The sequence below is a fragment of the Cyphellophora attinorum genome, assembly GCF_001299255.1.
Source record: "Cyphellophora attinorum strain CBS 131958 chromosome Unknown Contig1, whole genome shotgun sequence".
NCBI classification, from domain to species: domain Eukaryota; kingdom Fungi; phylum Ascomycota; class Eurotiomycetes; order Chaetothyriales; family Cyphellophoraceae; genus Cyphellophora; species Cyphellophora attinorum.
Window position 1 is genome coordinate 1,484,623 of NW_017253229.1, and position 16,454 is coordinate 1,501,076.

At 53.8% G+C, this 16,454-nt stretch overlaps 4 protein-coding genes across 4 annotated transcripts; 3 read left to right on the plus strand and 1 right to left on the minus strand.

Moving 5' to 3' along the window:
* Positions 1–513: 513 nt before the first annotated feature.
* Positions 514–5,248, minus strand: AB675_800 (Glycogen debranching enzyme; the record flags this gene model as incomplete). Its single annotated transcript, XM_018148423.1, has 4 exons — positions 514–609; positions 673–3,115; positions 3,145–4,190; positions 4,217–5,248. The coding sequence occupies 4 exons, from the start codon at positions 5,246–5,248 to the stop codon at positions 514–516; spliced, it is 4,617 nt and encodes a 1,538-aa protein (XP_018005854.1).
* A 1,500-nt stretch (positions 5,249–6,748) lies between these two features.
* AB675_801 (uncharacterized protein) lies at positions 6,749–7,148 on the plus strand (the record flags this gene model as incomplete). The annotated part of the gene is made up of 2 exons (XM_018148433.1): positions 6,749–6,905; positions 6,955–7,148. 2 exons carry the CDS (start codon positions 6,749–6,751, stop codon positions 7,146–7,148), a joined length of 351 nt encoding a protein of 116 aa, XP_018005405.1.
* Positions 7,149–8,571: 1,423 nt separating this feature from the next.
* On the plus strand, positions 8,572–9,905 carry AB675_802 (uncharacterized protein; the record flags this gene model as incomplete). Its single annotated transcript, XM_018148444.1, has 3 exons — positions 8,572–9,009; positions 9,062–9,147; positions 9,194–9,905. The coding sequence occupies 3 exons, from the start codon at positions 8,572–8,574 to the stop codon at positions 9,903–9,905; spliced, it is 1,236 nt and encodes a 411-aa protein (XP_018006033.1).
* A 566-nt stretch (positions 9,906–10,471) lies between these two features.
* On the plus strand, positions 10,472–16,427 carry AB675_803 (F-box protein pof6; the record flags this gene model as incomplete). The annotated part of the gene is made up of 6 exons (XM_018148455.1): positions 10,472–10,586; positions 10,636–13,157; positions 13,850–13,987; positions 14,066–14,537; positions 14,624–15,410; positions 15,671–16,427. 6 exons carry the CDS (start codon positions 10,472–10,474, stop codon positions 16,425–16,427), a joined length of 4,791 nt encoding a protein of 1,596 aa, XP_018005580.1.
* Positions 16,428–16,454: the final 27 nt, after the last annotated feature.

The following is a 16,454-nucleotide window of genomic DNA, read 5'->3' on the forward strand; positions in this document are numbered from 1 at the left end:
CATCTGAGGATGATGGACTGATGACGATTTCTGGTGCGCGTTGCATAGCATGGAGTCTCCGCAGGTCATGGCATTGATCAATGGTGTTGGGCAAGGCGCACAGGGCATTCTGTTGTCGATACTGTGGAGAGTCTTGTGGGAAGCAACAGTACACAATGCGCTGTGGGTACAGACTAGAAGCGGCGGCCTTCGTATGGCTTCATATAGACCTAGAAGTGCAGGAGGACGCGTTCAATGAAGGACATAGTTGTCTCCTGCCTATTCTATCGCGTTCGCTGTGCCGGCCTCTACTGTATCATGGCTGTGTCGATGTCAGTCTAAGCTATGGATTTCAAACGGCTCAACTCGTTTCCTGTGAAGTGCAACCTCATACGAATGGCTTCTTCCTTATCTGGCATCTCGTTCTCCTCTCCACGTCTATCACATGCCAATGCCTCTATAGCTGCCAATGCCGTTTTCCGCCTCTTCACGTCTGATGGATACATTACCACTCAACCAAGCCCCGTTCTGTCCTTATTCCAACTTCAGCCCCTCCAAATCAATCCCCAAGTCGATGGCATCCTGGAACAGATCCATCAAGCACCCTGCAGACCACGCTTGCGTCGGCGACTATCACTCAACTGTTAGCTTAACGCCTCATCAAGGACACTTCGGAAGGGTCACAAAACTCACCGAATCACCACAATAGCTTCCCCCCTTATTGGTCAACTCCGTCAGCCCCCTCCACGGACTCTCCTTGATCGCCGCCTTACATCCCGCCAGCCTTCTCGTGACCTGCTGGAAACTCTCCAGTTTCTCCGCCGTGGTCTTTCGCCTCATGAGATCAAACTTCAGCAATGCCCGCAAAAAGAACCCCGTTGGCCATAGCCACTCGGGTCCCTGGTGGTAGTTCCTTCCCTTCGACGTGGCGAAATCATCACTGTCTTCGCTGTTATTGTAGTACGGCCGATAGTTCAGATCTGCTGGGTCGAGGGTTGCCATGCCGGTGGGACCGCGGAGGACTTCATCGGCGAGTTTGAGCGCGATGAGAGCGTGTTCGGGGCGGAAGAGGTCCGGGGCGACGGTCATTGCGATGGGAAAGTTGCAGCGCAGCTGGTAGTCTTCGTAGGGCTTGCCAGACTTGTAGAGATCTTTGTAGATGCCCCGACGATTGATAATCTTCGGGTCGACACTATCTTCTGCATCGTGGTCGTCTTTGGGGTTGAGAGGGACCCAGTAGCAGCGCTCGAAGTTTGCCTTGATTTTGGCCGCCCATTCTTTGAGTGTGATGCGGCCATGCTCCGTGTCGACGCCGTCGTAGGTGTACTTGCCTTGCTCGTTGAGGGATGCTAGCCACTTGAGTGCGCTGTAGCTTAGGCCAGTGATCTCGACGGCTGCACCGTCGCGAGGTGTTCCGGGAACGCCTTTACTGCCCGCACGTGGGCTTTCGCCCATCTTGTCCATCCACGTGCCGCAATTGGATTGGTTGCCGCCGAAGATGATGCCCGTCTTCCAGTCGACGTGCACATCAATCTGGAAGCCGGCATCGGACATCTGCATGTCTAATTGTGGGCCGGCGTTGTATTCTCGGAAAGATAGACCTGAGGCATGGCGTTGCAGGATTTCTTGGATGATATCCTCGATGGTCGACTCCTTCGAATAGGCACGAGGATCGTCATGAGGGAACCAGGTGTCATCGTATGGTAGGAAGCGTCGAGGCACCTTCTCCTTGAGGACCGCGACTCCTTCCGGCGCAAGTGCGACATAGTCCTGTATGTTCTGCAGGAAGAACCACGGCGAGTCGCGCGAGTTGTACCTGGGTGCGTTTCCGCTGCTGAGCAAGTTCGGAATGAGGCCATGCTTCAGTACACTGCCGAATGCCTTGATGTGTTCTTTTGCTTCCTCGAACCGGCCAGTACAGAGGAAGAGACCGCGGAGGGAGATAAAAACATCACGCCCCCAGCATCGAGCCCATTCGACCGAGAAATGAGGCAAGCCAGCCGCAAGACTAGGCACTTCCTTCGTAGGCCAAAGTGATGCTGACTTGACGAAACCGGTCTGCTGCACGCTGACCATGCCAAGACTCTGCACGAACGGTTGAGCATGCTGTATGCTGTCGCTCAACAGCTGCAGACCTCGACTCCAGGCAGCGTTGAAAGCAATCTCAACAATATAGGCAAAATAGCGAGGCAGCAGAAAGCTAGGAATGCCCCGAACAGCATCAAATCGATCTCGCAGCCAGTCTGCGGGCTTCTGAAGTCGTTCATGGCCTTGTTTCTTTGCCTCTCGGTTGAGTCGGCCAACAATGAAGTCCAAAGCCCACTGTCCCTGTCGAAGGTGGTTGCACAGAGGATGACCAAGGTTGTTCTCCCGAATGATAGGCTCAAGAACGCTCCACCAGCCTTGTAGGCCAGCGTACACAAGCTGACCGTAGTCCGGAATCGTGTATGCACCGTCCTGACCTGCAGACGCGTCCCGCTCTTCTGCATCGCACTTGTAGAGCACAAAGTTCAGATCAACCAAGTCCAGTTCGCCGAAAGCCTCTTCAGCGCCGCTCGACAAGAAGTTGTTCAGTCCAGAGGAGTGCTCCGCTGAAGGCAGCCATGTCTCAAAGAGCGCGATTGAGCCTGGTGGGAAGTACTCTGGTATCTGAATTGTCGAGTCGTCGCCGTTGATATCGATCTTGACACCTTTGATGTTCTTGGTGCGAGCTGGGAGTCCGACAAGCTTGTCGTCTGCCAACGCGTGTTGCTTCGCCTCCTCGCTTTGATCAACCTCAAGCGCCCAAGCTCCGAGTAATCGGGCCTTGGTCCCTGCAAGATGAACTGGGCTGAGACCACCATTTCCGTTCCCATAACCCGGAAATGCAGTGTGTGCAATCAAGAAGTATCCCTTCCGAGAGTCTGGGTGCACACGATGCAGTGTGATGATCTCGCCCTTATGATCCAAGAATGTCTCGTTATACCCATCCTTGCCCATCATGGTGTGGATCTGGTTGAACAGCTTTTTGATGCCTCCGATTCCACCTTCGCCAGCTCCCGTGATGACTTCACCCTCCGAGTTGATGGACTGATACATCCGTGTCTCGTGGACGATCTCGACCAGCTTGGGGTAGATCTCGTCGAATCCCATAACACTGCCGGTGGCACAGCCACACATGTTGACCAGAGCCGCCGTAGGAGGGTGTCCCGAGCATCTCGCTTCTGTGCCGGCATCTCGTTGTCGTGTGTGCAGTCCATGAAGAGGGCATGGACCGGTGATTCTCGTACCCTTTTAATGATTTCCTTGGTCGTCAGACCATTCGTGCCATTCGTTTCTGCGGAGCCATTGACGAGTCCTTTCTTCACAGGCGCGGGCACATCAATCTCAAAGCTGCCGATGGGTCGGCCGCAGTGTCTGTGCACAATCCTACTGAGCTCCTGCGTACTCCACGACTGCATAGCTTCTCTGATCAAAGCGCTGAGACCGAGCCTTTTGATGAACTCGAAGTCAGTTTGCTCGTTGTTAGTGAACAACTCGGCGAAGACAGCCAGATCAGAACGGACTTTGCGTGCCTCGTCGAGCATGTATTCGGCAACATGAATCGGTGTCGAGTGACAGTTGTCGATGCGGAAGGCTGTGAAGTACTTCGCTGAGGCACGCACGTATTTGGCCATGTGCTCCCACAAGAATGGATTGTCTTCAGGTCCGTTTCCGTACCTGAGCTTAACACAGTCGCTCCATGGGATAAGCTCACGTCTCAGATACGGACGCCAATCCGGTCCAGCGTTGTCTTTCATCGCGTCCGCAGCCCAAATCCAGCCATTGACGGCAAGAGCCAGTGCCTTCGGGTTGTGCTTCTTAGTGGTCTCGTTCAATGGCAGCCGCGCGAAATATGTCTCAATCAAAGGGCTCTCTTTTGTTACAGGACCGGCCTTAGGACCATTGGAGTCCAGTCGCGTGTACTGGGCTCGTCCTTTCACCTGGTCAAGGATAGCTGCAACGTCCTCATCATACTCCCGATAGAATGGCAAATTCATCTCATTGAGGATGGCACGAATTGCATTGTCGATTGTGCCATCGTCCACATCACCTGCTCGACCATAGATAGCCGTCAAGAGCGCAGCAGCCACGGGTGGGTCGACCTTTCTGGAATATCGTCCATCGATTCTGAGGCCATTGAGCATGCCACGAGTTCTCAAGAACTCGGCCTTCTGGTAGACCGACCATGTCTTGACCGCATCGAGCCTCCGCCCACCGAGTCATCGAAGCCATCCGATGGTGGGCGATTTTCGCCCTTCTTCCACGCATCGAGCACAGCTGCGGCATCCGACTCAACGTCGCACGCGAAGTACTCCCAGAGCCTGATCTTCGAGATGACATGCTCCTTGATTGATCCAATGACTTTGTCCAGATCTTCGCCTGACTTGATGTCGGTCGGCAAGCCCAGACTTGCTAGGTTGTCACTGAATTCGAGCAATGCGTTGTCCAGCTCCAGAGCCGACTCGAGCCATGGTGCAGTCTCAACGTTGTATCCAGCTTCAGGATGATCCTCGAGCCACTTGCTGTTGTTGGCGGTATGGTTGAAGACCACATCCGTGAGACCAAGCACTTCGTAGTCCTCTTCCATCGATTGGATCAGCTTTTGAACTTCCGACTCTCCGCCGGGAAAGAGCTCCTCGTCCCAAGCCAGCTGATCATACAGACTGTAGGGTGAATTTGACTCTCCTCGCTGTTGCAGTGGAGTGAAGTGTATCATATTGTAGCCACGTCCACTGATCCCACGCAGATGCTTTTCCCAGTCTTCCGGAAACTTGCCCATGAACTTCGAGACGACGGAGAAGATGCAAAGAGCATCGAGAGGAAGCTTGCTGCCTGCAAGCTTGAGGCTGGGTTCGACATCGATGTAGTACGTTTTTGTCTTGGTCGGAGCCGGGGCTGCTACCTTTTCTAACGAGAGCTCTGGCAGGGGACTGTATGTGGTGTAGAAGCTGAATGCACCGGCCGTTGTTATGGGCACGTCGATGTGGAGGGTCTTGTTGAAGTCGGGTTGCAGCTTGTACTCCCGGTATTTGGTTCTATCAAATTGTTCGCCCGGGGCGGGTATGTTGACCCAGAGACTGCCATGTCGACATATCGAGCTTGTGCCCTCGATTGCGAATCGTAGGTAGTATGGCGGCTCGGTCGGCGCAGGCAGGTAGATGTATTCATTTGGCACATCGGGTGCGCCGCCATCTGTGAGCGGAAGCACGTATATGAGGCGATTGCCTTGATGCGTCTTGGGAGGCATCTCTACTGCGATAAGCAATGCACGCTGAATCGTTATGTCGTTAAGTCGATGTTATTGCATCTCCATCTGCTTGGAAATTTTTGGCCGGAAACAACGGCGAGGTCAGAGCACGGATTGGTTGATCTGGGTTGTTCCTGCAGTAGGCGCACTCAACATACTTCAACCACTGATTGCTGGCATCAGCATGGGGTTTGAGGTCACAAATTCTTGTTCGGATGCTAGATCCAGTGCTCTAGTAGAGCTTCCTCGTGCACGATCAGCTTGTAGCAGCTAGCAGTGAGCTGGCACCAACTTTTTGGTTGAGACATGGATCATGTCCGCCGCACGTGGAAGTGGCAGGGAACTGGCAGATCGGTCGATCGAGTTCATCTGTGCTTGGCGCCCTCCATGACGTCTTTGTCTTCTGCCGGTTGCATCTTTGATAGCAGCGCAGCTGTTGCAGCTGCTCTCACAGCCGCGAGGGTGCAAGTAATGGGATGATAAGGGAGTACAGTGAAGGTAGGTAGCAATGGATCAAATTGGAGGAGAGTCTCATAGCTGCGATCGTCGCGGTGCCTGGCGGAATTGAGGGGTGCCACGATCCTTAGCAATAGCAACGAGAAATGAAGACGTTTCGGTCGGCAGTACCCTCCCCACATGTTCAGCGGATAAGCCACGTCGTGTCCCCATGCCTTCCAGCTGGGCTGCAGATGCAGGTCCGTAATAAGAGACTCGAGACTTGGTCCGCAGGGAGGACCAGATGTCAGAGGTAGCATCTGATACAATATCACTCAGGATCACGGCATCCTCGCGTCGAGTCAACGATCGCTTGGCGACCGCCCTTCGCGGCGCGGGGATGCCCACACGTACAAAAAGTCTGACGGCGAAGTCTTGTCAAGCCTGTGACTAACCGAAGCAGCACTAGTGGTTGCAGTCTTGTTTGTCTTCGATGATCACTTCAGAGTCGTTCTGGTGTGTCAGAAAAATTCCCTAGGCTCACGTGCAAAGAGTGACAGGCACCTGCAAAGCCTCGCCAGTCGTATTTTGGGCTGAAGTGAAATGAGGGGTGGCTCGCAGTCGCATTCACGCAGGCGGGGATATATTTGCAAAGTGACTTGAAGTGTGTTGTGTTCCTCTTCTCTGCTGCACTGCATAACCTCCGAAGTCGTCCACGTTTCTTTGTCCCACATCGGCGACCTTCCGATTTGTGTATCCTGCCATCGATCGACCGCGAAGAGAACCTTCAGATCCTGTGTATTTCCGGTGGCCGTTTACCAGTCTGCGGTCCTCGTCGTCCATACCAGCCTTTTGGCTGAGCGCATACTTACCGTCTGCGACCTCGAGCCATGTCAGAGGCGACCAAGACTAAGCCACCCACCACTATGGTATGCGCCAGCCAGCTCTTGACCCAACTCACCGTAACCTGATCTCTAACACCATGCAGGGCGGGGAGGCGCCGGCAACGTGACTTCAAAGGAGGGCAAAGTGCCCGTCGTGAACACCACTGGCAGCAACCCGACAATGACCACGCCCACTCTCAAGTCTAAGATGTACACGACCGGTCGAGGAGGAGCGGGCAACATGGCCAACAACGACTATGGCGAGGAGGCGCGCACGGCGCAAGACGTCGATGTGCCTGGCATCAACCTACCGGAAGGAAGCCACCACACCGGGCGAGGTTTGTCATGTCTTCGTGTGAATCTTTGTAGATGCTGATCAGCGAACAGGTGGGGCGGCCAACACATACACACCCTCAGAGAAAGAGACCCTGGACGCACGCAAGAACAATGAACAAGTACGCAGGTCATCTTTCCAGCGCAGCAAGGATCGCGCAGAGGCTGGATTGAAGGACTTGCGAGACAAGGCGAAAGCTGCTGTCACGGGCAAAGACGAGAAGAGCAGTGAGGAGGCCACATCGTGAAGGACGAGAATAGGTCCACCGTCATTAATATGCGACATTATGAGCGAGCGGTTCATTAGTACTGTTTCCTTATCTACGTGCATATCTTCTGATACTCTTCTCGGCGTGTAAATCGAATGCTGGGCTGGGATTGGCATGATAGGCCTGCAGAATCAGCCCGCAACGATAGGAACGCTGGGCCTTGTGATAGGCTGTTCAGCATACATAGCGATTATTTCCCAACTCGAGTGTCACCTCGGGTAGCCGAGGCCGTATTCCCTAATTCTGAACTGCTTACGAGGAACCCAGGCCCAAAAGGAAAGCCATGGAGCCGCATGATGGACAGGGTCGTGGGGCGGCCATGCCCAAAAGAACGGGCCTAGACGAAGTGATAGGCGCTTTATACTCCTTGGTTCCTGCTGTTATTAGTCGTGCAGTATCATGTTTGTGTGTATTCATGAGTTTGAAGTTTCGCGAATGACTCGAGGTCGTCTGTTATCCTGTCGATCACGTCTATCATGGCATCCACGAGCCATTCGAATGTCATGACCGGTCTTGTGTAACACCGCCTGTCGTTCGCAAACCCGACCCAACGGGCGAGACATGCCGGCGGTGTCGCACTTTTGCATGCATAAGGTATGTAGCTGCACGTCTGATCCTAGCCGCCCAGCTGGCTGGATCCTCTCAGGTTACAGCTGGCCTGCATACTCGAGCTGAGCCTGTGGTCGTGTATGCATCCGGTGGAGAAGCGGACAAACAGCGACTGCTTTACTTGCTGCAACTTTGATTCGGACACGAATGACTTTAATGGCGGACCGTTGGAAAAGGCAGACGAGGCCCGCCCAAGGGTGTGTGGATCTGTCGAGACTGGCAGAGGGCTCCATGACTGTCAGTAGTTGCTGGGACTGAACACATTCCTCCCGGCCCGTACAAGGTAGACATTTCTGGTACTTTGAGAATGGCGATGGTGGGGCGCGAACGATGGTTACTGTAGATCTTGAGCCATGCGAATTGTAGAGCCTGAAGCTGGCGCATAAGATAGTCCTACAATTCGTCTTGTAAACGCCCTCAGGATCGCCAAACTACTACGCGGGGGTTTGGCTTAAATGCGATTCAGCTGGCCCTACCCCAAATGCTAAAATGACGGAAGCCAGCATCATTGTCTGAACCTTCCTCTGCTACAGCGATTTTGTTTATACTCAATAAGAAGTCAGGAGCATATTCAATCATCCTCTGCCAACGAGGTTCATGTACATGGGACGCACCTTCCAGGATACTTCTATTGCCGAAACTTACTGGATGAGCATATAAACACAAAACAGATGGCAGCTGTGGGAGTTTTACCAGCAAAAGACACAATTCTCTGCGGGAGGTTCGCCAGGTCTATATTGTACTTGGCAGCATCATCATTCGGTCCCAGGTTACCTCTTCAGCGCACATCATCATGAGCGGGCACTATCCAAGTCATTATCACCCACAGTCGCAGGGCGCCGGTCACCAGCCGCCGCCCCCTCGATATCAGAACGGCAATGGTCACTACACGTATCAGAACCTGCCGCCACCTCACATGATGAGTATGGGGCAGCAACCAATGGTCCACCAGAATGTTGCCGCACCAATGCCGCCTGCTCCTACGTATAGCCACGAATCACAGTATCATGGACCAGTATACCCGAGCCCGCATGGACCGCCAATGCCACCAAATCACAACGGGAATGACCTAAGCCCGCAATCTCTTCCTAAGCCGGACGACTTTGAGTACAGACTAGAACACGCCAGGGAGGCACCGCCTCCTATGGCAAAGTTCTCCAAGAATTACCACTTCGAGATCAAGGTCATCCAACAACCCGTTCGAGCACGGATGTGTGGCTATGGTGACAAAGTGAGTGATGCTAATGGGAGCTTATACCTCGAAATCTGACTGCTGTCCACAGGACCGTCGGCCAATATCACCACCTCCAGTCGTTCAACTCATCATCTCCGCTCTTGAGAATGGAGTACGGAGGCCGATCGATTATTCGTGAGTCTGAGTCCAAACTAATAATGCTACTGCTTATGGGTGACAGAAAAATAGAGAATCTTCATCGCTTCATGTGCAGCGTTGATCTCTACAATGAGCATGGTAACGAAAATGTTGCTTTAGTCGTGGCTCAAACAGCGGGTTGCATGGACAGAATTTCCGCATCCCAGGCAATACCGCACCGACATACCATTGATCCTCCATCAAGGCAGGGCTCCCTGCCTCAACCCAACGGATATGGCGCGAACGCCAGCCACGGTTCGCCGCAGAGCTACGTACAGAGCCCTCAGAGTTACAGTCAAAGACAGGATCCTCACAGTTGGGGAGTGCCTTTGCAAGGCCCATCAGACTCGGCCCCTTCGCAGACAAATCGCGCACTGCTCGGTGCGACCCATGGAACAGCAAATAGACTACGAGACAACAATCAGCAACAAGGCATCTTCTTCATATACCCGGACCTCAGCGTCCGATCTGAGGGCGTTTTCCGGCTCAAGTTCAGAATGTACGATATCAACCACTCGCAAGGTCTGTTCGAGCCAGTATCAAGCGCGGATAAGGATGCGCCTTGCCTGGCCGCGGCTTTCAGCGAGCCTTTCACTGTGCACAGCGCGAAGAAATTTCCTGGAGTGTGTGAGTCGACGGACCTCAGTAAGGCGTTCGCAACTCAAGGCATCAAAATTCCTATCAGGAAAGATGATGGGGCTGGCAAACGGAAGCGCAATGGGGATGACTGGGAAGGCTCTGACGACGGGGATTAGAAGGGACGACAACAGTAGGAACCGAAACGGGAGCATAAATACGACTAGCATAGCCGCTCTGTGGATGACTTTGACGATACGAACATGTTATTTTGGCATTAGCAGTCTCAAATGACCTGAGGCTTGGATAAAGATCACCTCCGGAGAGGCCTCGACATCAAATAATACAGATTCAATAAAAAATACCCGATCTTGCTGATCTCTTACTCGCGCATCTTGAAATGTCATCCGAGCGTTCCTGACAACAACCCTTACACAGATCTTCCCATGCTTGGAAGGCTACCAATATGCCACATTGATGGTATTCTGGTAGGACGTTGAGAAGTGCCTTCAAGATCTTAGGTCCTGGCATGGCATCTTGGTGCTCCCCCACGTTGCTTCCCCACATACGGTACTTCCGACCACAGTCTGGAGGTGCCTGAAGCATTGTACATTCTGTCCTCCTCAGTCCGGACCACTTGGGCAGTCTGGCCAACAATGGCAGGCTGACAACGTTACCGCTCTGTGCCGTAGCGGAAGCATGACTTTCATTTGGATCTATCACGACTCATCGGCACGCAGACACCATGTCGCGAGCTCGACAATCCAAAGGCGCAGGGGGCGCAACCACGGCTCGAAGAAATCCTCTGGCCTCTCTGAGGATGGCCGACATGGTGATCTCGAAGCCGTATCTGCCGCTGGGTAGGCTCAAGCTCGCATGGTTCTGTCAGCCCTACTAATGCTGCGGCAGAAATCATAGCTATGATCGTCGACCACCTCAGCGGACCCGATATGATCCGTTTCGCGCGCGTGTCACGCCGAATGCTGGAAATGATATACGATGACACTCGCTGGATAGCACGTCTTCGCAGTATGGACTGTTGGAACGAACTAGCGGCGAGACAGAAGACTGGAGACAGCGTGCGCGGCATACAGACTCCGCAACCACGACGGACCAGCACAATAGATCAGACCCTGGTGAATGGCAAAGGTAGACCCAGGATCGACATCACAGGAGATGGCTTCGACGAAGTGGAGGTCGCCTCGCCCATACCGCAGACTCCTGGCGCGGTCCTCGAGCTAGATCCAAGGACGGCTTTGGCAGTCTTCGATCGCGTGCGTTCTGTCAGAGGCAGGGCCCGTCACGAGTATGGCAAGATATATCGTGCTCTGGGCCGCTTCTACATTGATGCCTTGAAGGTGGAAAGGCCTATGAACGCTTCAATTTTCAAGACCTACACTCTGCCCGAAGAGCAGGCGACGATTCTCTCGCATATTCGTCGATTCGCAAACAGCGACTTCTCGCCTGGTGGGGCTCAGCGCGATGACAAGATCCTAGAGATCGTCAAAGTATTTGACACTGCTGCCCTGCTAGAGTTCCGACAGGGCTACGAATATCGTGACATTCAAGGCCAAATGAGGCAATACGCCCATGTGATACACATTCTAAACGGTGGCAGCAGTGCAATCGACTTGTTTCTCGACGATAATCGGATGATCCAGAAACGATCTGAGCTCGGAAGTGCCTCAGATTGTATCGACTATTCGCAAGGATGGGGTCAGCTGTCGCTCGAACGGGTCAATGCATATTTCGAACGTCTCGCTGCGGCATTCGCAGAGGAAGCAGCCGTGGTCAGGACTGTATTCCCAAACCCCGAGCGGGTCCTCCTCCACCTACTTGATCGGACCGGCCAGCAGATCCTGTCACCCTTCCTGAGCGACCTTTTCGAGGACGCCCGTGGTCGCAGTACAGCTGTATATCTTCGAACCATATCGGGCACCTTCGCAGCTACACGACAGCTTATTGCTGAATGCGGTGTGAGCAGTGATTCTAGCGACGAGGCACAGATTCGTGCGAACGCCGTCATCGCCCAGATCTACGGACCACATCTGGAGAGCTACCTGGAGGAGGAACTACAGGCGTTCAGAAAGAAAGCCGACCAAGAAGTCGAGACCTGGAGTCGTGCTCTGCGTGACCAAGCAGAGTCCACCGAGTCCTTTCTGATGTCGAACGTCAATAGACAGGCCGATAAGAAGGACTTCATGACTTCGTTCAAGAAAGTTGTCATGATGCCAGTGGCTTTACTTCCCAGCTTCAGCACGGCAACAGAGAAGAAGACAGCGGCGAAAACCCTGGTCAATGGCGATCTGCCTTCGCGTACCTCGACACCCAATCCGCTATCGCAACACAGGTCCGCGACACCGTCACTTCCCGCCGAAGCGCCCACGACCGAGCTCGCTGCCAAAGCTGCGTTGATGAACTCTCGTCTCGACAATATCAAGTCTCTCTTCTCCATCGAAGTTGCGCTGAACCTCGTTCATGCCGCGAAGTCCTCACTAGAACGCATCGCCCAATTCATTGCTTTAGGCGACATCCATGGCGATCGCTCCCGCACTACCTGCAGCGCTATCTTCCGTTCCCTTCTCCACGCCATCGGCGACCAGCACGTCAAGCCCGGGTTCGACACCGCCATCGACCACCTCTCTCATTTCCAATCCCGTAATCCCGCAACCACCGCCTCCTCGCCCAACGGCACCAATAACACTCCAACCTCCACCAGCCAACAAGTTGCTCCACTGACCACCTTCCTGGAGCTCGTCAACGTCGGCGACCTAATTCAGCAAATGATCTCAGTCTTCTTCGAATCCGAACTCGTTCGCCTCCGCGTCGTCAAACGAGACGACTACCTCGACGCCAACGTCAAATCCAAGAAGCAATTCGAAGCCATGCTCGACGAACGTGTCGCTTCCGGACTCGGCAAGGGCATTGACGTTCTCATCGAGGAAGTTGAGTACATCTGCGCCACCACGCAGTCGCCCACGGACTTCAATCCTCCCGACAACATCTGCATCGACGTCGGCCCTACTACTACAGCTACGCGCGTCATCGAGATCGTTGGTGGGCACACCGCCATGCTACACGGTGCAACTGAGAAGACCCTGCTGGATGTTTTCGTTGGCGAGGTCGGGCTTCGCTTGTTCGCGGCGTTGTGCAAGCACATCAAGCGTCAGCGTATCTCTACTTCTGGCGCTATCCCTCTGATCAGCGACATGTCTCTGTACGCGAAGTATATTGCGACGTTCCGCAATCCGGATCTGAATAATTACTTCATTGCACTGCGGGAGGTGGCTCAGATTTACCTTATTGGTGGAGAGAAGGAACGGGACATTAAGGAGATGGCGGGTGTGATCAGTGACAGTGAGCGATTTAGGGGGATATTTGGGGTCGAAGAGGTGGTTGAGTTCGTGGAGCGGAGAGCAGATTGGTTGTTGGTCAGGAGCAGGGTCGAGAGGAGGGTGCAGGGCGATAATTGTGTCGTGATGTGAGGATCGGTGTGATGAAGGAAAAAGCCAAGAGGCTTGCATCTATGCTGAGTGGTTTGCACCGCATCAAGGACTGGTAGACAAAGTGCTAGATGGTCGTGTGGGCACCGACTCGTGGTGACATCTGGAGGCATAACGTTCAAAGGTATGTCAAGTCTCTCGGAGGATTTATTATAACTGCACACCTTTCAATCGCCAGATACAGAGCATCACGTCAACCAAGACGATCTCATTTTCCCACAGAGTGCCGGGCTGTTGCTTTGTTTACTTCTTGCCTTGTAACCGGGCGACCCCTGGGCAAGACCATCTTTGTTCTTGCCCAAGGCAGCTTTGCTGGTGACACGGTCGGCCTTGCCAACTTCAACATCAACTGCAAGTGATATCTCTGGTGGCCGACTTCAGCCTGGACCAAACTCGTCAACATCTCTGCAACAACGTCACCATGGAACCTCATATGTTCTCTTCATGGTACAAACTTCCAACCACATCAGCTACAGTGTCTACTTACGTGTTATACATTGCGAAATGCCAGCTCCGACTCCATACTCAGGTCATCTCCCATCATGCAGATGCGTCAAATGCGTCGGACCCGATGCTGTGAATGCCGAAATAAATGCCACGATAGCAGCTATTCTACCTAGCTAGCATCCACCAACAAACATGACTCGGAACCCGATGACACCTACGAGGCTCTCGTCGAGGATGTTAGATCAGACTACGACGAGCTCATGCTACAGCACGAGCGAGATGCGAACAAGCAGAAGCGTCACAAGTTAGAGGTGGGTGCATCTCGAAGAACTCGACGCCGTCGGGCAGGGCCGCGCTCATCTGATCAAGACAAACTAACGGCCGTTCAGGATCTACATGCACAGGTCGCCTCTCTAACACTGGAACGCAACGAGGCTTTGCGTCAAAGTCATCAACTTGAGGACCTTGCCGCACAAGTGTCGTCTTTGGCGCAAGAACGAGATGAGATCCTGCGTCGACAACGCCGGGATCAATTCGCTCTAGTGCTGATTGACGGTGATGATGTACTTTTCAACGACAGCTACATCAGCGATGGCATGACAGGCGGCGCACGTGCGGCTAAGGACCTGTACGCTGCGATTGTCCGTCATCTGAAACCAAGGGGCGACTACGAGCACGACTATAAGATCCAGCTTCGCATCTTTCTCAACCTCGCTGGTCTGGCTGGGACGTATACGAACGCTCAGATCATTCCTGATTCAAGCGTCTTCGGCAAGTTTGTGCAAGGATTCAACCGGAAGGAGCTCTTCGAGGTTGTCGATGCTGGGAACGTCAAGGAGGCAGCCGATATCAAGGTCAGAGGTACGTCTCTCTCGGTCCTCGATTCAAGTCCCCCCACGGCTCGGTGTCTTCAACATGTCCAATACTTATGCTGACCGACTCTGCAGAAACATTCAACCTCTTCCGTCGAAATGTCCACTGCACAGAGATAATTCTGGGCTTCTCCGGTGACAACAGCTATGCGAACTTCCTTCACAACATCTTGCCTACGGATCCGAATGGCTTTCATCTGTCTTTACTCAGAGGCCGAGAATTTGCTAAGGCTCTGAGGCCCCTGAGCGAGCAAGTCGATGTTATCGCCTTCCCAGAAATCTTTCGTGTCACGGCACTTGATGTCCGTAAATCAAGATCGCGACGTGGCCAAACACCGCAGACATCGGAGACAAAGCGGATGGTGCCCGAACCTCAGCCTGAGACGATTCCAATGCAGGATCCCCACGATACTGATGCTTTATTCGATGCGGTCATCAAAGTTGCTATTGGAGCCGAGGCTGCAGCCGTCAAGGAGACTGAGCCAGAGCCTATGCGCGAGGCCTCTCCTGAGCCCAAGCCAAACGTCAGTTTCCCGTATTTGAGCTCGCTCTTTGCGCCGGGCTGCGAGGTTGTCGTTGCTCCCAAGGCCCCAGCACCCGGGTTGCAGGCTCACGCTGCCACACCTAAGACATGGGCTAGCATGTTGGGCGGCTCCGGGCCTGCGGTGTCGGTTCTTCCTGTGCAAGCTGCTGCTCCGTCGCGACCCAGATCGCAGGAGCCCATTCCACCAATCCGATCACCAGCCCGACGTTCGATCACCCCTTCCAAGAATGAAGCGGTATACTACGTCAATGCACGGGGCCAGCGTCTCGATATTGATATCGAGGATGTGGAGGACGACTTGCTTGAGCTGATGGGCAAGTTGCATGTCTGCTTTCGCCACCATTTAATTGGCACTTGCTTTTCCGGAGATGAGAAGTCGTGTCCTCGGGGTCTCCACGGCGAACTCTTCGATGTAGACCGCAAGCAGGCCTTGCGAGTGCTTGCACGTCACAGACCGTGTCCAACTGGTACATCTTGCCAGGCTCCAGACTGTATCTATGGTCACGAATGCCCGGACGATGTGTGCAAGAAGAAGTCTGCGGATTCAGCCTTAGGGATGCTGACATGCATCATATAAGCCGGGAGGGCATGAGGGCGGTGCTGGGTACTCCTTCTTACGAGAGGAAGTCAACCCGGTCTTCCGCTGATACTGGTCGTCTACCCACGAAACCTGCGACCGATGGTCTGTCTGTTCTGGCAACATATCAGCCTTCGAAGACTCTAGGCCCCGATCCAGTATTCTACATTAATGCATTCGACCAGCGAATCGACGTCGACATCGAGGACGTCGATGACGAATTGCTGGAAACAACAAGTCAGTTGGGGCTCTGCCTCCGCCACTATCTGGAGTGGTGCTACGAGCCACTCAGGGAGGGCTCGTGTTCAATAGGCTGGCACGGCGACTCGGAGCTGTTTGCTACCGGAAATGGAAAAGGGGCCTTGCGATCGCTAGCGCGGCTCACGCCGTGTCCATTCGGTACAGCTTGTCGGAAGGAAGATTGCATCTGGGGACACGAATGTCGGGGCGATCCGTGCAAGAAGCAACACTGTGCTTTCGGAAAAAAGATGCACAATGTCAGCCGGCAGGGCTTGCGGGCGGCCAGGCTTCAGAATGGGCCTGGAATTGGCTTCGATGTCATTCCGGCTACGCAGAACTTCGAGGGACGACAGCTAAGTGGGATCAGCCAGGTTTCGGTAGAGGCGCGCAACCTACATAAGGAGCGTCATATGCAGCAGGCGGGAAGCGACTCAGTGAAAAGCAAGCCGAAGAAGGAGAAGAAGAACAGCGAGTGGATCAAGGCTCTCAACGAGAGTCGCCGGATGGCCACTGGGTGATAGTATGACACCACTCTTTGGATGCTG